The 24,605-nt window shown below is 30.8% G+C and overlaps 3 protein-coding genes across 4 annotated transcripts; all 3 read right to left on the bottom strand.

Annotated features, from left to right (window-relative positions):
• Positions 1-356: 356 nt before the first annotated feature.
• Positions 357-1,425, bottom strand: LOC145640926 (putative E3 ubiquitin-protein ligase XERICO). Its single transcript, XM_081692162.1, has one exon. It carries the CDS (start codon positions 1,275-1,277, stop codon positions 795-797), a length of 483 nt encoding a protein of 160 aa, XP_081548288.1. The 5' UTR covers positions 1,278-1,425; the 3' UTR covers positions 357-794.
• A 7,145-nt stretch (positions 1,426-8,570) lies between these two features.
• On the bottom strand, positions 8,571-13,960 carry LOC145638770 (uncharacterized). Of its 2 annotated transcripts, none has more exons than XM_081689824.1 (14): positions 13,544-13,960; positions 12,199-12,310; positions 11,999-12,100; positions 11,044-11,154; positions 10,608-10,691; positions 10,410-10,525; positions 10,223-10,324; positions 10,022-10,135; positions 9,846-9,902; positions 9,693-9,759; positions 9,423-9,476; positions 9,245-9,319; positions 9,120-9,155; positions 8,571-8,928 (listed from the first exon to the last, which is right to left on the bottom strand). In XM_081689824.1, exons 1-14 carry the CDS (start codon positions 13,576-13,578, stop codon positions 8,833-8,835), a joined length of 1,161 nt encoding a protein of 386 aa, XP_081545950.1. In that variant the 5' UTR covers positions 13,579-13,960; the 3' UTR covers positions 8,571-8,832. The 2 variants fall into 2 exon arrangements, with proteins under 2 accessions (XP_081545950.1, XP_081546021.1); XM_081689895.1 differs by lacking the exon at positions 13,544-13,960 and adding an exon at positions 12,750-12,812.
• A 3,173-nt stretch (positions 13,961-17,133) lies between these two features.
• LOC145627135 (uncharacterized) lies at positions 17,134-24,160 on the bottom strand. The gene is made up of 12 exons (XM_081679530.1): positions 24,104-24,160; positions 23,842-23,922; positions 23,317-23,427; positions 22,847-22,930; positions 22,568-22,683; positions 22,362-22,463; positions 21,523-21,636; positions 21,216-21,272; positions 20,889-20,955; positions 20,588-20,641; positions 20,177-20,251; positions 17,134-17,521 (listed from the first exon to the last, which is right to left on the bottom strand). Exons 1-12 carry the CDS (start codon positions 24,158-24,160, stop codon positions 17,402-17,404), a joined length of 1,038 nt encoding a protein of 345 aa, XP_081535656.1. The 3' UTR covers positions 17,134-17,401.
• Positions 24,161-24,605: the final 445 nt, after the last annotated feature.

The following is a 24,605-nucleotide window of genomic DNA, read 5'->3' as shown; positions in this document are numbered from 1 at the left end:
AGTTTGTAAATTTTACCAAAAACCAAAACTGCCTAAATTTTGTGATGGACCATTTCTAGTAACATCATACTGCCCTCCACAGCATGTTGTAGATTCAGACAAAAACTTTTTTTATTCTGATAAATACAACTTTTTTATATATATATAAAATTTATTATTAAAAAAAATAAAGATTTTCTTGCTACTTCTGATATCATTTGTTGCAGACCTAAAAACCAAGCAACAACTACAACAACCTGGCCTTTTTGCATGATGAAACAACAATAAGAAGTACTACTAATTTTGTTTTGTTTGGATGCGAACTAGCTTAGTTGGTTAATTATGGTCGACATGGTAGCCCGATAGCAGCAAGGTGATACCTAGAACTTGATATTGGATTGTACAAAGCATTAATTTTACACAAATTGAAAATTAAGACAATAACTTTACAGCAAAAAATTTTGAACCCTTCATTTTTTTTGATATTATTGGTGCTTTAAACAAACACACAACAACACACTACAAATCTACAACAGCAAAGTTTCATCTCTTTTTTTTTCTCTACTTTGCTGGAAAACATAGGAAAATAAAAATGAAGGGTTCCAAATTAACAAAAGGAACCCTCTTCCCAAAAAAAAAAAAAAAAAAAAAAAAAAAAAAAAAAAGAGAGAGAGAGAATTAAATCAAAGAAAAAGGCTCCTCAAAAAGTCTCCCCAAAAAAAAAAAAAAAAGTGTGGTCATCCTCATCCTCAACCACCCACCTAAATTATCCTCCAAATTAAAAAAAAAAAATTAAAATTAAAGGTTTGTTTAATTTAGTGGATGGATCTGCAAAGTGGACAAGTAGTATGATGATTATCAAACCACTTTTCCAAGCAATTTCTATGAAAGAAATGCTTGCAAGATAATTCACTCACCTCTTCTTCATCTTCAAATTTACATAAACAAACACAGCACTCTCCTTCTATCCCATTTTTCATATCTTCGTCTTGAATATTCTTATTTTTACCGCGGTAACTATTGTTATTGGCAGCACACAAATACTTGAATTGGGTAATTGAAATACCCCTTAATCGCCTCGTTTCACTTATACTAGTTGTTGTTATTGTCGCGGTCGATGCTGTTACCGTGGATGTTGTTGGATTCGTCTCAAAATTACTCGTAACCCAATTTACTGCCCCTACTAATTGAAGAAATGACCGCAGTAAATTCTTTAGGATTGCTACTGACATTACTGTGTTCATTACTAACACGGGTAAAACGCCTTCTGCTGGACTTGGGAAATTCGACAATCCCATTTTTTTTGTTTCCTTTTTTTTTTCAACTTTTTTTCCAATTTTTTTCAATTTTTTTCAATTCAATAGATTTTAGAGAGAGAAAATAAGGGTTTTTTTAAGAGAGAGAAAATATTGGAGTTTTTGGAGAGGCTAAGACTACAGCAAGAGGGGGTCAATTAATAAATAAGGGGGGGTTTTTGTTGGTTTGATTAATTAACTAAACTAGATATGTGTGTTAGTTAACTTAACCATGGTTAAGTTTTTAAAAAAAAAAATAAATAAATAAAGAAGGGTAGAAGTACGCGGGATTATTGACACGTGGTTATACGTGTAAGGTGTTTATAAGATGAAAGTTGTGATTAAAATTAAAAATTAAAAATGAAATAAAATCAAATTGAGTAAAAAATAAGGGCATGTTTGGAATTTAGTTTTAGCGGTTTGTAAATAAAAATGGAAAGTTTCACTTAGCCACGTGTCCTATTGATTCTACAACTACCAATAGGAGATTGGAATGTGGCAAGGTAGATGGAAGTAGGACCCACTTTTGTCACAACTAAGAGAGAGAAAGAAGAACTTTCTTGATTTAAGTGAAAAGTGTAAATATTAATTGAATTAAAATGCCATGATAGTAATAATAATTATCAATTTAAGCCCTGTTCTCATCAGATTAATTTCAGTTCAGTTTATGTCTAATAAGTTCAGTTCAATTCAGTTTTGCTTCTAATTTTGTTCTCTCGTAAAATATTTATTTCAAATAATTTCAGTTCAGTCAATGAGAATAGACCCTTAATACACATAATAATCGTATAACATTAGTTTAAGCATGATACGGAGTAAAATATTAGAAGGATCTTGCTAACGAACGCTCTCGGAGTGTTGGATAAAGCATTTAAAATATTACCTAAAATGGTATTAATTTGAAAAAGCATGACAAAATTACGCGTCGATCGGTGTAATTAATGTTCATTTTAATTTAATCTTTCTACTTTAGCTAGCTTATCTAACGCCCTCGGGACATTCGTTAGCTTTTGTCATATTAGAAATAGACTTCTAACAAAGGGAAGGAGGGAGTACGAGAATTTTTAGATATATATTTTTTGGTGTTTAGAGAGTCATTAGGGTGAGGATGAGAATCAATCTCATAATCTCCTGAAATTAGGAAGATAACTTTAATCACGAGCTATTCATTACTAGTATTTATTAGTAAGTACTTATCATTTATTCTAAATTCTTTATATATATGGTGTTTCAAAAATAAAAAAAAAATAAATTAAAAAAAAATTCTTTATATATACCGGGTACATATAAAGGTAAAGGGTTTTTATTTACTTCTTTGATTAATTTTTTTATATTCATTTTAAAATTTTGTAATAAAATAAAAATAAATAAATAAATAATAAAAAAATATCCTTAGATGCACCTTTAACACCGTTCTTTTATTACGAATATCTTTAATTATATTCAATCGTTTGTTATAAAATTTCACATTAGAATGAATCGAATATATATCACATACAAGGTTTGTTCTCATACGTTGAAATTCAGTTCAACTCAGTTCAGTTCAGTTCAGTTTAGCTCAGCTCCTAATTTCCTTCTCTTATAAAATATTTATTTCAGTTCAGTTTAGTTCAGTTTAGTTGAGTTCAGTCAATGAGAACGGACCCTAACTACAATAGACTATGAAAATACAAACATTCACTACATATTATACAAGTAAGACATTATAGGACGTAAGAATTATGTACAAGTATTATTTCTCCCTTTTTGTAACGATAAATTGAAAAGCCCAAGATTTACGCGTATACTTATACTATGCTTACGTGTGGGCCGATTGGTTGTTGTTGTAGACAACCGGGAAATTTCTATAACATCCAACCAAGGCCCATCTATGCTTATCATACTTCAGAGTAGATTAGTAGGGGGGGTCATTTTTAATAAATTTCTAGTATTTGATTTGTTTAAATGAATTAATTTCAAAGAAAATGACCATTTTATAAGTAAATACTTCCTCCGTTCTATTAATATTGTAACAATAGACTTTTTGCACTATTCATCACTCTTGTTTGACCTTATAATATAGATTTATACGTCAAGTAAAATATAGTCATGTGGGATCTTATTGGATTCATATCATCAAATATTTTCACAATATCAACTTTTTATAATTTTTACTCTTATACAATTATAGATATTTAGCATATAAAATGTGCTTTGGGATGCGTAATTTCCTCCTTGTTGCAATATTAATAGAACGGAGGAAGTATTTTTTTGATACTTTCATCCTTTATTTGTTATAAACTTTTAATACAAAAAAAAAAAAAAAAAAAAAAAAAAAAAAAAAAAAAAAAGATGTAAATAAAAAAAATTGAAGGTTTATCTTCAATGTGTGGTTATAAAACATAATAGAAATCATAGGTTGGTTTGTTCAAAAAAAAAAAATAAAGAAAAAAAAAATAAAGAAATCATAGATTGGTGTTAGCTAGACATAATACTTTGCTTTTTAGCTTTTAATTTGAAAAGATAATTTGGCAATTTTCAAGTAGCTTTTTCATAGACTTTTGGTATACTATTGTTTAAAAAAAATTAAAAATAAATGGGTGGTGGTAGTGGTGGGGGTGCTATCTTTTCAATCGGCATCATTTTGATGGGTTTTTAGTGTTTAAGTCGGTTGTATTTAAGCCAACCTTTGAATTAGCTCTCTTTGTTTTGCAACTTGGCTTTCAATATGTTTCTTAGTTGTGTGCATGTGTTGATAGAAATTCTTCTGTTTACTTTTTTTTTATGTCAACTATATTATACTGTTTATAAAAGTAAATCTCTAAAATTGAGATAATTTAGGGTCTGTTCTCTTCCGTTGAAATTCAGTTCAGTTCAGCTCAGTTCAGTTCAGTTCAGTTCAGTTCAATCCAGCTCTTAATTTACGTCTAATGATATTGCTAATGATATAAAGCCAAATTTCATTCTTTTAAGCTCTTATTACAACGACGACGACGACAACAACAACAACAACAACAACAACAACAACAACAACAACAACAACAACAATAATAATAATAATAATAATAATAATAACAATAATAATAATAATAATAATAATAATAATAATAATAATAATAAATAAGTAATAAATAATAATAATAATCATCAATAAATAATAATAATAATAATAATAATAATAATAATAATAATAATAATAATAATAATAATAATAATAATAATATCTTTACCTAAAAAAAACCCATAATCAATACAGTATAATCCTTTTCTCTCTTCTCTCTCCTAAACCTAATCTCTATTGTCAATTTTAAAGGGGCTTCCATCGGATTTCACCGGTGGAAAGCCCCAATCTTTATTTTTCTTTTAAGCTTTTTGTTTAGGTTACAATAATGTCTCCCTCGAAAGAAAGGGTTTATCTCCTTCGAAAGACAAGGTTTTTTCGATCTCCTTCGAAAGACAAGGTTTTATTTGCGCTTAATTTGGTCTCCGGTTGTACGGGACTACCATTGATTATGGCTCGGATTCGGGTTACGGAATCAGCACAAGAATGTACTTTCTCACAAAATTGTGAAGCGACGACGGATCCACTCAAAAAGTTGTATGAGACAACGAATCGAGAATATGCCGAATTGTTATATTTATGTATTTGGATTCTTAGCCCTTCCCGGATTAATTCTTGTTTGATTTTATTAAATTCGTTTTCATTATCGTTCATTGTCAATTGTAGATGTCGTATGACTTATATTAATGAAATTTAGCGTCATTTAATTAGGACTTCTTTCAAAAAAATAATAATAATAATAATAATAATAATAATAACAATAATAATTGAAATAATAATACTAATAATAATAATCAATAAATAATAATAATAATAATAATAATAATAATAATAACAATAATAATAATAATAATAATAATAATAATAATAATAATAATAATAATAATCAATACATAATAATAATAATAATAATAATAATAATCAAAATTAATAATAATAATAATAATAATAATAATAATAATAATAATAATATGTACATTTGTATATACACATATGTAAAGTAATAAATAATCAAAGATCACTAATCCGTAGTTAGAAATCACTAATTAATAAGTTCAGTTCAGTTCAACTCAGTTCAGTTCAGTTCAGCTGAGTTCAGTCAATCGGAACAGACCCTTAATCTTAATGTTGTTATTAAGTAATAAATTCATATATGAGACGGTTAAACAGACTTATAATACATAGTAGTATCATATTATGAAATATTAGTATTTTTTGCTAATTTGCAAATATGATAACTCCATAATATTTTGGTGCCACATTAGTGTTTGTATGTTCCACCTCACGTAAGATCAGAATTGAACATATTGACAAAGAAAGGTAGAGACATTTATTAAACTATCACCTTTCATAGCTCCAAAAATGGAAGAATACAGATTACAAGAGAACTTACAATATAAGCTCCCTTCATGTGATCATGTCCTTCCATTTACTTTTTACTCAACTAACCAAATCAAAACAAAATAACTTTTACCTATTTCTATATAGGAAACAAAATATTGAAAGCCTTACTTCATTTTATGGAGTAATTCTTTTTTGCTTATGTCTTTTTCAATTAGATAATAAAATACAAGGATCACACTTCTAAATAAGTGTTCCTAATTGCATCACTTAGAAAGTTGTACTAATGTATAAAGTGGAGTGCAACCATATCCACAGTACATTAGCTTTTTATTTAATATTCCACGTATTAGATATACATGTGTTAGTGTGCGACTGTGTCTTTTAATTGGATCACCTATTTAAGATTTAAAACTCAGTTTAATTGAGAGCTCTTTAAATCTATTTCCCTCGCCTAAGCTACTCATGAGCTTTAAATTCAAAACCTTGAAAACAAGATTGTGTGGTTGTGTAATTGTATGTTAACCACAGAGCTATATCCTTTTGCTCGTGAGGTGGTGTTTTTATTAACCAGTTTTTTGATAGGTACAATAATGACCATTGTTATTGACATATGTTGCAAGCCCCTTTTATGTTGCATCAATCAATACATGCTAGATAGCTTAGAAATCTGGAGTTTTCCCTCAATATTAGGGAATTCTAAGATATACTCTCATTACTTACCTTTGTGCTTCTCTTTTTTTTTTTTAAGGTGCGTGAGTGATAGATGCATATTTATTTATTTATTTTTTTTTGAAGGAAAGAGTGATAGATGCATATTATATTTGAATCCCTACCTTATAAAAAGTGGGAAAATACTCTTATAAATAGTGTCAAGACTATAATACCCTTAAAAAAGTTAATTGACATATTTACCCCCAATTAAAATTAATTTTGATGCATTTAGGTATTTGACCTTTCGTATTTTTGTCCTTTATTTCTTTTGTTTATCTTCCTTCTTATCATTCCACCGAAAAGGCCAAAAATCCTCATTTCTCAATTTCCTTTTTTCTCACGAACTCCTTTTCTGGTTGCTGGAAAATACTGCTAACATGTCAGTTTCCATTCCCTCGGTCACCACCCACCACCGCGATAATTTTATAAGGATGATGACCCTGCTGGTTGTTTATTTATACTAAAGGAAATGTAAAGTTTGTGCAATCTATTTGTTTATGTTATACGAAGAGGGTAGGTGAATAAGCATACTATTCGGAGACGACCGTATCCGGTTAGAGTTGGGGACAGCTCAAGATTGGTGGAGTTAACGGATGAATACAATAATGGTACCTTCGTAGTGGTACGGTGGAGTGTAAAGTGTAATTGCTTGGATACCATTACAATGATAAAAAAAAAAAAAGTATTACTTTTGATGTAATCTCTTTTAGTTGTGTTTATAGGGGAGTCAAACAAAGCAACTCATTTGATGAATCTTTTACGGAATGTAGCAGTTATGTCTTACATACGAGGTACTATAGTCTTATGCTTTTGATTAAGAGGTTGTTTGAAGATGTATTTTGCTTTAGTTATTGTGCCATTGGCTCGATTTTTATCCTAGGAAAAGCTTATAGTTTATGATTATATATAGGAATTGAAAGAGTTAAGACGTACTCATACATCATTAGTTAAATACTCGTAGCTCATAAATGTTATCTCCTCCATTATATGGTCCAAAGAGTATCTAATTTGCAGGGAAATATACTAATTCACATAGCCTTTAATTTGTGCCAGAGTGTTCAATGAGGGTTTTGTCCTCTTCATAACACTCCTATTGTAGTTATAGAATGATGCAATAGCTTTGATTGCCTTTTTATATAGTAATGCCTACATTGGCGAGTTATAACATATATATAATCATTTTCAAAATAAATAATCATATCACAAAACATGTTTCTACAATTAAATGCATTAAGATATAATCTCTTATTGATCGACCTAAGACAAGTATAATTCAACAGCAACTCAAAGTACGTAAACTTTGAGGTTTGAATTTTTAACTCCTCTACGATGTCTAGCTGTATCGCGCGCATTGCGCGCGTAGGCTTCCCTAGTAATTGATAAAAATTGAACTTTTAGTGCTCAAGTTCTTATCTTTCACTTTGATGTGCAGTCTTTTTGCAAATAATTATCTACGTCAACTAAAATACAAAGTGTTGGGAAAAAGTTATACTCCAGATATCCAAAAGTTCATAAAGTGCCAAGGCATTGATATTAAAAAAATAAATGTCGTCAAAAAAAAAAAAATTAACAATAATTTTTTATTTTTTTTGAAAAAATACATAAAAAAAACAAAGTAAAACCTAAAATAATGTCTTTATACAAGCTATAAAAAGTAACCCAATCCAAAAATTCGTCCCAACCAATCATGTTATCGAAAAAGTCGATTAAAATTATCTTTAAATATCTTTAAGAGTTGGAAAAATAAATATACTTTTTTAAAAAAAATTCTCGGATTTTGCGATCTATGAACTCAGTTAATCAAACTTGACAAAATTTACTTAAAGTACCACTACAAATATAATGGAAAAAAAATTATTTAACCAGATCCAAAATCTTCAAAAAAATTTCTAAAAGTAGAACTATATCTATCTTAAATCTAAGAATTTAGATTCACCAACCCAAATCCAATAAGACAGACCAAAATCACCTAATTAACATGTCTAAATGCAATGAAAGTTGAGATTAAAGATTAAGAGCTCCTAACCCACTTTTATTCCTACAATACTCAATTTTAGGGAATTGCACTTATCTGCCTACCTAATCCATCTACCTCTCTGTCTGTCTGTCTCACAATCTCAATCTATCTAATTTTCATTCATATAATTGAATTAATTTTGCAATAAGTTTTTGAATAATATTTCATGTAAAATTTATAACTATGCAAATATAAATTATATTTACTTTCCCTTGAAAATAATTGCTGATTGTTGTATATTTATATATACATCTGAAAAAGAACATTATCAACCACTCAAATACTAGAGCTCTATAGACAAAAAACTCCAAGGGAAAACACAATAATTGTTGCCTGATATTGCCAAAAAACCTATAATTTGGTGAACTTTATCTATGTTCAATCACTTTTTTTGGCCTAATATTTTGTTTGCACAAAGAATAAATGTTTTATGGTGGTACCCTGACTTATGTGGTGTTTCCCATATTCTTCTGATGTGCCTTCTCGGCATTGTTTAATCGACTCTCAAACATCTTCCATTCCCTTTCACATCTTTTCCGCACCTGCACGAATTAATAAGGACTTATAGTCATCAGAAACGTTACTAATTCAAAGTTTCCAGGTGACCGAATGCTGGTTCAAGCCAGCTCAAGCCAATCATGATCGGCTTGGGAAATACCGTTACAATATTGAGTGTTTTTAATGGTTACGTAAGTAGAGTACATAATTGAAGATGAACAAACAGTTCACATACCCCTTGCCAAGGAGAAACCCCGTCTGATGATTCACCCTGACACAAATCCAATTTGACAGTATAAATCAGTGAAATGAAAGAAAGAGACAGATGGGAGCTAAGAAAAATCTTCTAGAATATTATACCTGGTTACCAAGTGATGGAACGCGTTTATGAACAATCCATTGAGCATCTACAACTCCTATTTTTTCGTATGCAGGCTGTGTTTGGGTGAAAAAAAAAAAAAACAGAGAAATCAATACACCAAACTTAAGGACTTTCTGAATTCACATAAAGGATGTGTTCCAAGATTCAGCCACAAACCTCTACACATTTTCGGAGGGCAAAGTCAAGGCCCCATCCATGGACCAAGTCATTCTGCAATGTTATTGAGTAACCATTGTCAAGATTCAGAACATGGAGTTAAGAAGAATAATGTCCACATACTTAACATTGTTAAGATACACCTAGTTAACAGTTATGTAGTTTATTTCAGTAATGCATACATGATTGAATCCAAAATCCTGGGAGTTTCCCCTAAAAACTTCACCAACTAGAATAGTTGGCCTTTCCAATCATGAAAGTACAGCATACCTGAAGCATATGCCAAACACAACGCCATGCATCTCGAGAGAACACTGGAGCCATAATTTCTACAAATCTGTTCACATAATAAGATCAGTTAACGTCTGCAGGATTTGATAGAAAAAGAAGTTGCTCCTTAAGATTAGTAAAGAGTTCACATACGCAGCACATGGGGGTAGATGTGCGTCCTTGCACCATCCTGGTTTCTCCTCTGTGCTCCTGCAAAGTGCACCCAAGAAACGACTCAGATCAATATTTTGGTAATTAATATCGAAATCCTGCTTCTGTTGCAAAGGAAGATAACTGGGCATAAATTATACATCATTAGTAGTTATTACTTGTGAACTTCACTGTCATGTCTTTTCCTTGTCATCTGCCATGTAAACGGACTATTAGGATCCACACCAGGCTGTGAAATTTCCAAACCATGTTTCTTAACCAAATCAATGTATCTGAAAATTCAACAAAAAATAAATGACAAAAGTTCTGTACTGAATAGCTCAAGACATTAGAGGATATGATGCAGAAAGAGTGCTAACTTTTCAGAATCAAAATTATCCACTCCCAAATCTTCGTCCCAGATAAAGATGTAATCATATGGTGCAACAATGTCAGGATGTAGAAATCGTTTTGCATACCACCTTTAACCATACAATGAAAGAACGGATCAGTATGATACAATTGATAATTAATCTGACCCAATTGCCTTAAAACAAGAGTACTAACCATTTCGTCTGTTTTCGAGCACTGACATGGATAGCACGTTTTGACCACTCAAACTGATCCCACTCAGTCGTCTTACCATCGTAATGGAAGAGCAGAATAGTGAAGTTGTCTGAGAACTGTGCAAGGATAAAAGAGCATATAATTAATACAAAGATGATGTTAGCAGTAATAAAGGACTTAAAAGTGCTAGAAGGAAACCTTTTTAACTGCTTTGTCAATATTTTCTTTCATATCTAAGCCAACTGTGAAGGTCACTAGATACTTAGGCTTGGTTTTCAGATCCTGCAGAAGCCATTTTGAACCAGTATTATATTCAAACTTCAAAATTCTATTATCAAAATGAAAAAAACTCAGTCTTTGTGCTGATAATGCAATTTATCAAGAAACCTAAAAAGTACATAAATAAATGTTTAAAATTACACTTCCCTAGCTTTTTTTTTTTTTTCCTTTACATCATTACTCAGACCCCTATTAACCCGAAAAGTGTAATGTGGGAAACAGAGTAAAGACTTTTTGTCCAACAAGTATCAAGGATAGTGATTAAAAGAGGAGGTTCTACATAACAGAAGACAGTTTAAAAGTAAGGTGTATGTGAGAAGAAATTTCAGAGACTTGTTATAGTATGTTCACATACCTCACTAGGAAGACCCCATAGTCTACGGAGATAGAGATCTGACTTAGAAGCAACTATCCCTGGCGGTAGTCTCTCTGCACCGCTAGGGTTTGATTGGGCCAGCAATGGCACCTGAGAATCCACAACAATCAAATAACAAATATTATTAAGTGATAAGAATCTTGGAAGACTAGTCCCATGCATCAGACCAGAAATGCCTTAAAAGAAATACATAGATGATGCCTGATCTTGCAATGAGTAACAGATGTAAAATATATGTCAGCAATCAGCATGAAGAATTTTTATAAAATGATTAAAGTGGCAACTCACAAGGGCTACAACTACATATACAAAGTATGTTGATTGAAAAGTTTCAACAATATAACTGTTTGCTTGTGGTAAAGTTGGGTTCAGAGTTACAGAATCATGCAGAAATACAGCAGTTTTATATGAATGAAGTTGCCTAACATATTTTACCAACAGGATAAAATTACATGAAAAGACTGCAGTGTAACAGAAAAAGAAAAAGACTGGTGTGCATGTACAATAGCAAATTATGATTACCGGAGAAACAAAGAAGTTGAAGGAGATGATAAGCCCCCCACCCCCCCCCCCCCCCCCCCCCAACACCAAATGAAAGCAAGCAGGGAAAATGGCATTGTTTACCAGACATAAAACTTGAAGTCATTAAACAACTAAAACATGGGTTGAAGGGAAAAGCTGCCTTTTAAGAAGGGATCCTTCACCTACAGGCCCAAAACCCAACCAAAATCGTCAATCACAAAAAAACAGAAAAGAACTACAAGCTATCAAACATCCTTATTCTCATCTCAGACTTTCTTAGGCATAACATGTATGATTCAAAACTTCACATTAAATTTTATGCGATGAATAATATGCTCCGGAGTAGAAACTTTAAGCTCACAGTAGGATTGAATACAGTTTTGAAAGATGCAATGATAACCGGCATATTTACCTTTGCTGTGTCATTTAACACTTGAATTTGTTTAACAACCTCGTTTACTTGTTGGTTGGTAGAGGGCTGAATCACCGCAGGAAGGCAGTTCATTGGATTAGTCTGCGTTTTTCAGACGGATTGCAATAAATATATTGAAATCAAGCCCGTATTATAAAATATAAGTTGAGCAATTAAAAAATATTAACAGAACTGCAAACCTTAGAAACTGAAAGAAGTGAAATATAAACACCAACTATAAAACCAATAACAATTCCAATGAAAGTTGTCCAAACAAGCCGCAAAGATTCATTCGGTTTTCTGCTCACCATTCTGCATCCAACAAGGTTTAAAAGTAAACAACAAATTTTTTTGACAATTTGGGGTTTTCTACCAAGGTCTCCCATCTACTATACTTATCTAACAAGACTACAAGCCTATAATAAAACTATTAACTTGAGCAAAAACGAACAAGGCTTCTAATAATAATCTAATCACAACTCAAGGATGAAACTTCAGTGATTTATTACAATAAAGGAAACATAAGGTCAAAGATTGAAATCACATAGAGACAAAAGGAAGCAATAGAAAGATTGATTCTGCTAATAACATAGGATTTGCAAACAACTCAAAAAAGCAAAAAAAAGGAAAAGGCAAAACATACAGATTGAAGTATGCACAAAGAGCTCAAAGCAAAAGTGCTATATGTAATTTATTTTTTAAAAAAAGCATATGAAAGTACATAACAATTATAAGCATCAAAGCATTCTACCTTGGCAGCCAAAAATCGCGGCCACTATTTGACATGCGAACAACAATTGAAGTACTAATATTTCGAGAGTAATCTCAAAACTATTAGCCTAAAAAATATCTTCTATCCTTCAAAAACTCCACTACAATGTAGCCAAATTAGAGCCAATACAAAGAAATGGACCGAGAAATATTGCACATATGTGAAACATATAATAGAAATGACCGAGAAATATGGTACAAATGCGCAGCATATGATGCAAAGGACCAAAAATTCTAACACAAAAGCTCAGCATATGAATCCAAGGACCAAGATTGATTAGTATTTATATAAGCATGTGCTTTTAAATTCTAATTTCAGCTAACTAAGCAACTCTATAAACAAGCAATCCTGTGATCACCAATCTCAGATTTAACCAAGTAACGCAGAAATTAAGTTAACAAGTACCCTTTTGACCAACACACCCTATTGCAATTAAAATTAATCAAAATCATGAAAATTTTCCCAAATTTCAAAAAAATTCATACTAAACAATTATTGGAATTATCAAAATAGAATTCAGAAAAACGTCTAAAATAAGTTACCCAGCAATCAACCTTCTCTTCATTTGTACTGTACTTAATTTTTCACTAATAAATGCAAATTTGTACCCAGACAACCTAGAAAATAGATTCTGGAAAACAAAAAAATATGGGAAATTGCGTAATCATATAAAATAAAGTTCTAAACTGTAACAACAACTGTATATAAGCAAAGATGAAAACTTTAAATTACAAAAAGCACATAATAACAGACAATAATCATGAAAAACGCACCTTATAAAATTTGAATATGCTAACTGAAATTCCATTTTGATTTTTTCCCAGGAAAATGCGGGTGATTAATTAAATGGGTAGTGATAAAATCACGAGAAAAAACACCCACTTTAAGAAAAAATTGCATTACCCAGAAAAATAAACACGATTTAGCACCCTTCTCATCAGAAATCACCTGATGAGAAAGGGCTTTTTTAAAGGGAGCTCTCACAATTTCAATGTGTTTTTGGGTGTTTCTTTTGATTTTTAATTGGAATTCTTTGTGTTTTTAATTAGAATCTGATGATATGAAGCAACAATTTCGTGGAAAATCTGTGTGTTTTTTTGGAGGAGAAAGGACAGAGAAAGAAAAGGGTGAATTTGTTTGTTGGGTTTTTGAATTTACGAGTAATTTCTTGTGTTTCGACAATTCTCATTGTAAACTTGGAATTCATATGTGACACGGCGCGCAATTTTATGATAAAGTATTTATTTAGTTTGTCATGGGCCCACGGAATGGCATATAGTTAGGGATGTCAATTCGGATAATCGGATCAGGTCTGATATGGTCGGGTTGGGTTGGGTCAATTTTAAAAGTTAATTCATAGAAGTACTAAATTGTTATGTTTACGCGAGTCCAAATCTAAATCGGATATTTTTTGGATCGGGTCGGGTCTGATATACTTTTTACGCCTTTACATATAGTCATGCCATAAGCATTTTAGTTTAGCAAACACTAACTCATGAATCATGTTCGAAAAGACTAAAAGCATGTTTTAGTGAGGATTCAACCTATGTTGATCTCGGTGTTTGTGGATATCAACTAGCTTTATTAAAGGGTAAAAGTTAGAGGCATGTCAATATAGAATTTAAGATTTGAGATTTAATCTCGATTGTATTATTCATATTCTTTTTGGCGTTTCTATACATTAATTTTTTTTTTTTTACTATAGTTAATTACTGCCTCCGTGACTCCGTCCCACAATACATGAGACGTTAGACTTTTTTTCACTATTTATGCATTAGATTTGACCATAATTTTTTTTTACTAATATAATAACGATCTTGCTAACGAGCGCCCCGGGGCGTTAGATAAGGATAAATTATATTGGTTAAAATGGTATTAAGTTAGAAATTTATGACAAAATCACGCGTCGTTCGGTGTAATTAATGTTAATTTTACTCTAATATTTGCACTTTAATTCTCTTATCTAACGCCCCGGGGGCGCTCATTAGCTTTTGCCATATAATAAAAATATTCCATATATTTTATCACAAATATGTTGTTTTTTTTAAACGCACAAATATGTTGTTAGATATATTTTAATATAAAGTTTTATAATACTCTGTATAATTTTTAAAATAATTTTCATTATTATTTAATTACATAAAAATAAAGTCAAACTAGTGCATTGACATGCGTGTAATGTTTGACTGTGTCTATGTAGTTCTTTGGTGTAGTAGGCGGGTAGGCCTAGTAGCTGTAATATTGATTGACTAAACAAGGGCTACCATAGCATCAAATTAAAGGGGTTTAACTAAATATAAGAAATAGTTTATTAGTTAAGAATTTTAAATAAGTTGAAAAATGAGAGGTTTAACTTTTTAAGTTTAACAAAAACTTCATGAGAGATGAAATGTTTATAGGAACTCATGTACGGAGTAATGATTTGTACATGTAGAATTGTGTACTCCTAAAAGCAATTCATCACTCCATACTTAATTTCATCTCATTAAAGCTTATAATTTGTGGGATTCAAATTCATATAATTAGCTAAGCTGCTTAAAAATTAAATCAACAATGATTACTATTTTATAATTACTTTAGTACATATAATTAAAGGCGGAAAAATGAGTAGACTTGAGTCGATCTTAAATCTTGAAATAGCATCAAATACTAATTAAACGGAAGACACTTTGTCTTCTTTTATTTGATGTAAATGATTTTCCTCAATGATCTTGATCTTTGTAACATGTTAAAACTTGCCTAATTGAAGATTAATTAGTACACAAAATACATAAATCCCGTCTAGAAAAAAGTGCATATAAATACACACATCTTAATTAATCTGTATGGACACGTATACTACATTTCCTTAAATTTAGGGCAATACATTTTCTTATACGCAAGTTACATGACTTATGCTTGCATCCATTAGAGTTGCAAGCAAGCAGCTACAAAAATCAACAACATTTTAGGAGTATTACAAGCAAATATTTAAGCATAAATTTTGTTTAAGTTGCTAATAAAGAAACAAAGTTGCGGTATATTTCCATGAATACAATCAAACTCTCGCAAGATATTATAGATAAATTATTTCCTCCGTCTCACAATATCTAGGATGTTGGACCTTTTTCACTATTAATGTATCAACTTTGACTATAATTTTTTACTAGCATAATAAAAACATATTTTATATATTATAAAATATGTTGTAGATAAATATTAATATAAAGTTTTATAATGTAATTTTAAAATAATTTTTTATTAATATTTAATTATATAAAATAAAGTTAAATTAATGTATTGACGTGTGTGTTATGTTGACTGTCTCAGATATTCTAGACAGAAGGAGTAGTTTCTAGTTAATTTGTTCTACAATAGTTGTATCCTTTTGATTGTGTATGTTTTTCAATTTACATCTTTAACCTTCGATATCTTTGATTATAACTAATTAATATATTAAATAAGGGCCTGTTCATATTTACTTATTTTCAGCTCCAATCAGTTCAGTTCAGCTCCAATCAGTTCAGTTCAGTTCAGCTCTTAATTTCCCTCTCTCATAAAATATTCATTTCAGCTTAGTTCAGTTCAGTTCAGCTCCAATCAGTTCAGTTCAGTACAGTTCAGTTCAACTCCAATCAGTTCAGTTCAGTTCAGTAAATATGAACAGGCCCTAACTCGATCGTTTTATTAATATATATTGATATTTTACACTACTTAAAATATTGATATTTACATATCTAGAGTAATGTTTATATAAACAATAGTAAATAAATGTTAAAAGTGTATTATAAAATGGAGGTATTATAATAATTTAAAGTGGATAAACAATAATCATACCAAAGATCAGCAAGAAAGTAATTTATTTACCCACCTCTGATAGAAATTAGTGGTAATAGCACCTAAACATTTGTTCAATGGTCTATTTGTGGTGATAATGTAACAATATCTAATCACCATGAATGGTCCAAAACCCTTGACAAATTTTTTTGAAAAGTATTGAATTTGAGACGATTTTTAGTTTAATTTCAACTTTTCTTTCATGATATATAATGGCAATTGTTAAAAAATTAGAACCCAAAGTTGAAAAGTTGAATTATGACAATACCAAGTAAAACGACATTGTTTGAACTAGTTGGAATTGACCGAATTAAAGCTACGGATCTGCCTAATTTTGCGAAATGTACACTATGTATCATAAATTTCATCGAGTTGTATGTTGAAGTGTTGAACTTTGACATTGAATATGTCAAGATCTCAAGAAGTGTTATTTTATAAAAGTACATTTGCCAAGTCTGGCTAGCATATCTTTTGAGGTCTAGACACGGGATCAAATAACCCTATAAGAAAAAGATAGGGGAATATCAATAGAAACAAGAAAAGAACGTTGCAACTTGTAAACTTTTATAACTTGTTGGCCGATTTTGAATAGGTTGCGTCATAAAATTTTGTTCAAGAGTCGTATTTTCCTGGTATCATGCAGCCATGCATGGTAGTATTCTAGTACACATTATTGCACCACCTCTTTAGAAATTAAAAAGAAAATTTGTAACTCTAAGCGCTCAAATACGTAACTTTGGAAGCAAACTCTATGTTCCTTCTTAAGTAAAGATTTCCTGTTTAATTACTCGTACTTGTGTTGGTTGCTTCGATCCCTAAGTTAGTAAGTTATTATCAAGTCTTGTAGAGTTTTCATTATTCTTTTGTTGTACCTTCTCAGCTTCAATAAGTCGAGCCACAAACATCCTCCATTCTTCTATACATCTCTTCCGAACCTGCAACCACAATAAATTAAAGATTTACTCTTATTGTAGTCTATATAAAAATTACTTGTAAAAGTATTATGATTGTGACATATATAATAATATTACAAGTAGTACATCATGATCCCCGAATCCGGATTAGCCCAAAGGGTGAACCGGGTAGAACACCAAAAAAAAAAAAACAAGTAGTACATCATTTAATTTTATTTGCTTGATTTATAGTCCCTTAACACGTAGTTTGATAAGGTGATTAGATATGGAAGATAAACATATGTTGGATAAAAATAATAGAAATACATAATAGTGAAAATAATAGAAATACATAATAGTGATACCATGAATCACTATTCGTCCTTCTTATTGGTATTTATATCTTTATTTTCATTAAACAAATCTTCATAATCCCTATTATAAAATTTATAAATTGACTTAGCTATTATAAACGATTAAAAAAATGGAGAATGTATATAGAGTTGAAATGAATTATTCACATACCCCGGTCCTTGGAGAATCTCCTCCCGATGATTCACCCTAACATAAACCATATTCATTACATAAGTATTTTGCACAACAAAATAAACAATATAGAGTAAACGATTCCCCTTTGTGGGTTTCTTTTTTTTTATATTTTGATTTTTATGGTCAATTTCTTATAATTTTAAATCATGTGAGATCTTATTAGATTCAGATTAAAACGGTAAGAAATCTCACGCACAATAATAATATAGAGTATATTGAAATGTTAGAAAAGAGTGAGACAATTTTTTAGAGGGAGCCAAATATAACATGTGTAGTAATAACTCACACAATAATAGCATGGAGTACATTGAAATGTCAAAAAAAAAAAAAAAAAAAAAGAAAAAAAAAGGATTTTTGACAATAACCACCAACAAGTGTTGGTGTTTTAGCTTAGCTAGGGGTGAGCATGGGACAGGTACCCGAACCATTAATACTAACGGTTTGGACACCCGATAACCAATATCCATCACTAAAAATGATATCCATAAACCAAACCAATAAGTTCAGGTATCCGAATTTTCAGACTGGTTATCGAGTACCCGATATGATATCCAATAATGATAATTAAACTTAATAAATTATTATTATATCATTCAACACTAATTAACAACAATACCACGTGATCTTGACAAAATTATTAATTATATTACTAATCATTCATATAATAAAGTGATTTTGATATCATTCAACACTAATTAACAACAATACCACATGATCTTGACAAAATTATTAATTATGTAACTAATCATTTATACAATAGAGTGATTTTGAAGTAAAGTAAGAGTTTAGATTTAGGATGGATAGATTTAATAAGTAGGAAAAAGAAATTGCTAGTCAAATCAGATCGGGTAATCGCTAATTTAAAATGAAACCTAATTACCATATTACTCGATAACAATTGAGGGTTATTACTAAAATGAGGACATTTGTTAATGGTTATTTTCAAAAAAATCCAAAAAAAATGTTAAAGAGAAGGTCGTACGAACTTGGATGCTTGAAAATAAACTTAATTTTCATTCGACCCAGTTAAAATATAACTAACATAACTCGTATTTAATAGATAACCAACTTGGCCTCCCACCCTTCGACCGACGACTGCCGCGGCACTGGTGCACCGCCTAAAAGGCTCCGAATCTCCGAGGACTAAGGTATTAACTAAGTAATTTGTTATTTAATTTTTAATTTATTCATAATATCAAATTTTCATTTATTTGAATAATTGAATTAATGTTTTGTTGATGCTATAGTGCTATTAAAATAATTGAATTGCTATTTGATTATTGTGTTGAATTGAATTGCACTTGTCCATTTTTTCAGATTAATTGAATTGAATTGCTATTAGATTGTATTGTATCATTGTGTTCAATTAAGGCCACGTTTGGTTTAATGTAAAACATTTTCAATGGAAAATTAGTTTTCATGAAAAACATATTTTCAAGGAAAAACACAATTGCAAATTAGTTTTTCTTTGTTTGGTTGCATACAAGAAAAGTCCAAGAAAAATAAAAAATAAGAGTGAAAATGTAAGGATGAATGAGAGGGAAGTAAAAAAAGAGGTAAGGAGGAGAGAGGAAAATATGGTTTCCCTTGTTTTGGGAAGGAAAATGTTTTCCATGATTAAGGATGAAATTTTCCACCTTGAAAAAATTGTTTTCCACCCCTTAACAAGCCAAACAAAAGAAAATCGAAAAAAATGGAAAATTCATTTTCCATGAAAACCTTTTACATCAAACCAAACATGGCCTAAATTGCTGATTTTTTCGTCATTTCTTAACTGATATCTAGAATGAAGCAAAAACGTACTCCAAACAAAATGCATTATAATTTATATTGCTAGTTTCTTCACTAAAAAAAATCCTCCTAGTCATTAGTCAACAACATTCTTCTCCAAATGAACAAATTTTCACTCCACATCATACTAGTCTACAACATTCCTCTCCCACACACAATTCACCTCAAATTTCTACTCATAATTAGACTCGAAATCAATTAGAACTAAAAAAAAAAAAAAAAAAAAAAAAAAAAAAAACTTTCACAAGTGATCAATAATTGATGGTTATCCACCATTTGAAAATCCTAGAATCGCCATTGATTGCAAACCATAAAATTAATTAAATTGCAAAAAATGTATAAGAACAAAGAGATTACCTGTTTATATAGAGAGGGAACACTTTTATGAAATATCCATTGAGCATCAACAACCCCTATTTTTTCATGTGCAGGCTGTTCGATCCCCATTATTCCAAAAAAAAAAAAAAAAAAAAAAAGGAACAAAAATCATTGTCAATGCTAAACAAATTACTCCATTCATCTTATTATTCATCTCATTTTGTGCGAGATTTAACACACATTACACAATTTTGACCAAACAACAAATTAAATCATTGCTCTACTCACTTTTATTTTGTATGGTCTATAACTTTGATCATTAATATTTCATTGCATTAAATAATTAAAATTTAAAATTTGAATATACATTGAAATGAATCTAACAAATCTACACATTGCGGGTTTGTGCCCATGGACTAAACAGGGTAAAAAGGAATGACAATCACAAACCTGTACACATTTTTGAAGGGCAAAGTCAAGACCCCATCCATGGACCAAGTCATTCTGCATGCGACGCCATTTAGCAATGCAAGCAAAGTTTAATAAAGATTTCAATCATAACTCAACGTTTTTTATTTATTTATTTTTTGGTTGATTGGTAAGGAGAAGTGCCCTATCGGGTCAGAATCTCTCACATATTCTCCCGACCCAGGTTAGTGGGCTAGACACTTTAAAAGTGAGAACAAAAGATAAGGGAATCTCCATCCCAAATTGCCTTTAGTAGGATTTGATCGCACAAAAGTGCACATACCTGGATCATATGCCACACGCAACGCCATGCATTTCGAGAGAACACAGGAGCCATAATCTCAACAAAGCTGTGCATATTTAGTCACGATTAGATTCGTAAAAATAATTACCAATACGATTTAATAATAATAATAATATACTAAAATTATGTATGGATTGGAGATCAGACTGTGAAATAACAAATTCTTAATATTTTGTGAAATGATCAATTCTTCAAAATATCTACGCTAAGGTGACATATATACAACTATAGTATTACGTGTCAATTTTAAATTCCAATGCAATAACCACTACTCGTACAACATTATTCTTGATTTGTGCGACATACCTAGCGCAGGGTGGTAAACTTGGGTCTACACACGAACCTTCTCTCTCAAGATTATCCCTAAACAATACTGATAATTTCGAAAAGTAGATACATTGAGCTGCATTAGGGTCTTTGCACCAGTCGACCTTCTCTGTTGAGTCCCTGGAGAAAGCACCCAAGAAAGAGTAGAAATAGAAAACAAAAAAAAAAAAAAGAAAGAAAACAATCGACAATATTATAGGTTAATCAATTTTATTAAATTCATTTTAATTAGTAGACTTGCATTTAAAAGAAAATATACTTGGACAATTATTTTTATTATTATTACTTGTGAACTTCACTGTCATTTCTTTTCATAGTCAACGGCCAAGATCTTCGACTACTGGGATCTAGACCAGGCTGCGAAATCTCCAAACCATATTTCTTCACCAAATCGATATATCTGAAACATCAATATAATTGAAACGATCATAGTTTAACTAACGTCAATATGAAAATAGTTGGTCTGATCTTTATTCATTACTCGTATTATCCCATATTTTATGAGTGTATATCCTTATTATTTGGTTATAAATAAGGAAAATTTGTTAAAAAAGTACTTATATCTTTACTTTTTTGTGAAAAACAACCTTACATATTTAAAGTGGTGACAAAAGTTCTTATAAATCACTTTTATTGTAAAGAGAGACCTTGACGTCTGAATATGGTCATTGACTTTACTTTTTCGGTGTTGATCATCACACATCACACACGTGACACGTGATGTTTTAAATGGCCCTTTCGTTCATCCCTCCCCCCCCCCCCCCGGGTTTTCACATTCTCTCTCTTTCTATTCCCAAGTTTTCTCTCAAAATTTCTTCTATTTCCTTAAAATCATGGGAAAAAAGGAAAATATATTTTTTAAACATCACGTGCATGTCACATGGTCAATGCCGGAAAACTGAAGTCAGCGGTCATATTTCAATGTAGGTCAAGGTCCCTCCTCACAACAAAACTAATTTATAAGGACCTTTTCTCTCCACTTTAAACATATATAAGGTCCTTCTTCACTATAAAGTAAACATATAATAAGTACCTTTTAGACAAATTTTCCAATAAATAATGTTGTTCATTTGTTGATACAAAGGTGCATCAACGTATCCATACGATAGAGAGTAACACACTTACTTTACAGGGTCAAAATGCTCAACTCCCAAGTCCTCATCCCAGATAAAAATGTAATCATAAGTTGCAACAATGTCCGGATGTAGAAAACGTTTTGCGTACCACCTTTAAAGATAAAAATCAAAGCCAGAAGAAATTAATATGATGAATAGAATAATCTAAGGCAATGACCAATTTTAAAAAGACAATGATCCAAGAAATTTATTCACCATTTTGTTTGTTTTAGAACATTAACATGGATAGCTCGCTTTGACCACTCAAATTGGTCCCATTCACTTGTCTTCCCATCATAGTGAAAAAGCATAATAGAAAAGTCATCTGAAAACTATACATAACAATTCAAAGTAAAGATCATACAAAATTACTTACGCTTTCAGATAATATGACAACAATGCAATCGCTTATAATTAAAACTCATCATGTGATCCGCGAGGACCTAAGTACATATAAATAGGAGTAAAAGATTAGAAAAAGTGATAGGAGAAAACCTTTTTAACAGCTTCGTCAATGTTATCCTTCATATCTATACCAACTGTGAAGGTTACAAGATACTTGGGTTTCCTCATCACATCCTGTAGAAGTCATAGGCAAGAGATTGAACTTTTAATATTTGTATGAATACTCTTTGTTTCACATTATTAAAAGATTGTAAAGCTTCGCATGAAGTTTTTTATTAAGGCGACCATTAATCAAATTTGCGATCTAACTAATTCTAACGTTTTAAGGTATTTTGTATTGAAATTTTAGATTTCCCATATATTGTTTGTAAGTGCTGTTAAACTATCTTTCATCAGTATATATTTTTTTTTTTTTTGTATAATTTTTTTTTTATACCTTACATAAGTAGATACTAGATAGTAGATATCGATTTGAAACAAAAGAAGAACAGTATGTATTGTGTTGCACTAGAATTGAGCAAGTTGTTTCAAGAGAGTTAATATATTGTACGTTGAAATACCTCATCAGGATGACCCCATAATCTACGAAGATAGAAGTCCGATTGAGATGCAATTATGCCGGATGGTAGACTCTCAGCACCTCTAGGATTTGTCTGGACCCAAAATGGCATCTGACATACATCAATGAGAGTGATAATTACAAGAGATACTTATATACATCCAGATACACGGTATACCTATTAGCATTTTGTTCTCGATTGTTTTTCATTTAATCATCAAACAAAAAGCAAAATGCTAAGTCCAGGAACAACCCACATGTGAGTAGTCTCTTGTCCCACACTAAAACACTAAAGGAGGAGTGTAGTGGTAATGAAATCCCACATTGAAAGAATTTAAGAGTTATCACCACAATATAAGGCTAAGGGGCTACTCCCCTCATTGTCATGTGATTTTGAGGTGGAACCTCCTTGGTCTTGTAAAGTGGTGGACTTCAGGTTAATTAGGTGCACGATACACCCGAGTGTGATTAAACGGGTTCTTAAAAGTACAAAATGACAATAAAGTGTACTTTGTAGAAATCTTACCTTTGAGTCATGCAACATATGATTTTGGTCATTAGGTTCACTAGACAAGAAGGCCATTGGAATATACTTCGATGTATTAAACTGCGAATTTCACAGGGGTTAATAGTGAATATATATGAATCTTACTTGCTCGAATTTATTTTTTTTTTTTTTTAAATACGAAGTATATTTTAATATTGTGAATAAATATACAAATATACAAGTATGTAATTCATGTACTCGTAGTTGATAAGGCAAAGTTTTTGTATTTTGAAATGCATACCGTAGAAGCCGAAATCAAGAATGTAACATAAGTTCCAATCACATATCCAATAACCATTGCAGTAAAAGTTATCAAAATTGGCCGTGAAAACTCATTTTGTAATCTCCTTGTTATCATTCTGCATATTCGAATATGCGTGATTTAAACATGAAAAAACAACATTCTAATAATCAATAAATTTCTACTAGTTTTTATTTACAATTATACATTAATACAATGTCTAAATAACCGTAACTTTTAATCCAAGGAAAAGAAAACAGACCTTTAATCACAGCTTAATTTGCTTGATGAAGATTCTTCAATAATTAATCACGATAGTTTACAAGTTTTTGAAGACGAAAGATTGCACTTATACACAATAGACTTAATTGAATATAAAATTGAGGAAACAAGAACAAATTAAAGCATTGCTGAAGATCTCAATAGTTGCTAAAATGCTTAAAGTGTGTAAAAACCAGAATGCAGTGCATTGAAACAAATTCTAGTGTTTACACATTGAATA

This window comes from Chenopodium album, chromosome 1, assembly GCF_948465745.1.
Source record: "Chenopodium album chromosome 1, dcCheAlbu1.1, whole genome shotgun sequence".
In the NCBI taxonomy this organism is placed as follows: Eukaryota; Viridiplantae; Streptophyta; class Magnoliopsida; order Caryophyllales; family Amaranthaceae; genus Chenopodium; species Chenopodium album.
The sequence above is the reverse complement of the archived record's forward strand: the minus strand, read 5'-3'. Positions and strand labels throughout refer to the sequence as shown.

Coding starts and splice junctions, on each gene's coding strand:
- LOC145638770 (XM_081689824.1), bottom strand. CDS start 13,578: ATGGAATTTCAGTTAGCATATTCAAATTTTATAAG. Junction 12,311..13,543: donor GCATATTCAAATTTTATAAG/GTGCGTTTTTCA, acceptor TGTTGGATGCAG/AATGGTGAGCAGAAAACCGA. Junction 9,477..9,692: donor GTGTTTGGCATATGCTTCAG/GTATGCTGTACT, acceptor ATAACATTGCAG/AATGACTTGGTCCATGGATG.
- LOC145640926 (XM_081692162.1), bottom strand. CDS start 1,277: ATGGGATTGTCGAATTTCCCAAGTCCAGCAGAAGGCGTTTTACCCGTG.
- LOC145627135 (XM_081679530.1), bottom strand. CDS start 24,160: ATGGTTATTGGATATGTGATTGGAACTTATGTTACATTCTTGATTTCG. Junction 22,464..22,567: donor GTTCTAAAACAAACAAAATG/GTGAATAAATTT, acceptor TTATCTTTAAAG/GTGGTACGCAAAACGTTTTC. Junction 21,273..21,522: donor AATGACAGTGAAGTTCACAA/GTAATAATAATA, acceptor AGTATTGTTTAG/GGATAATCTTGAGAGAGAAG.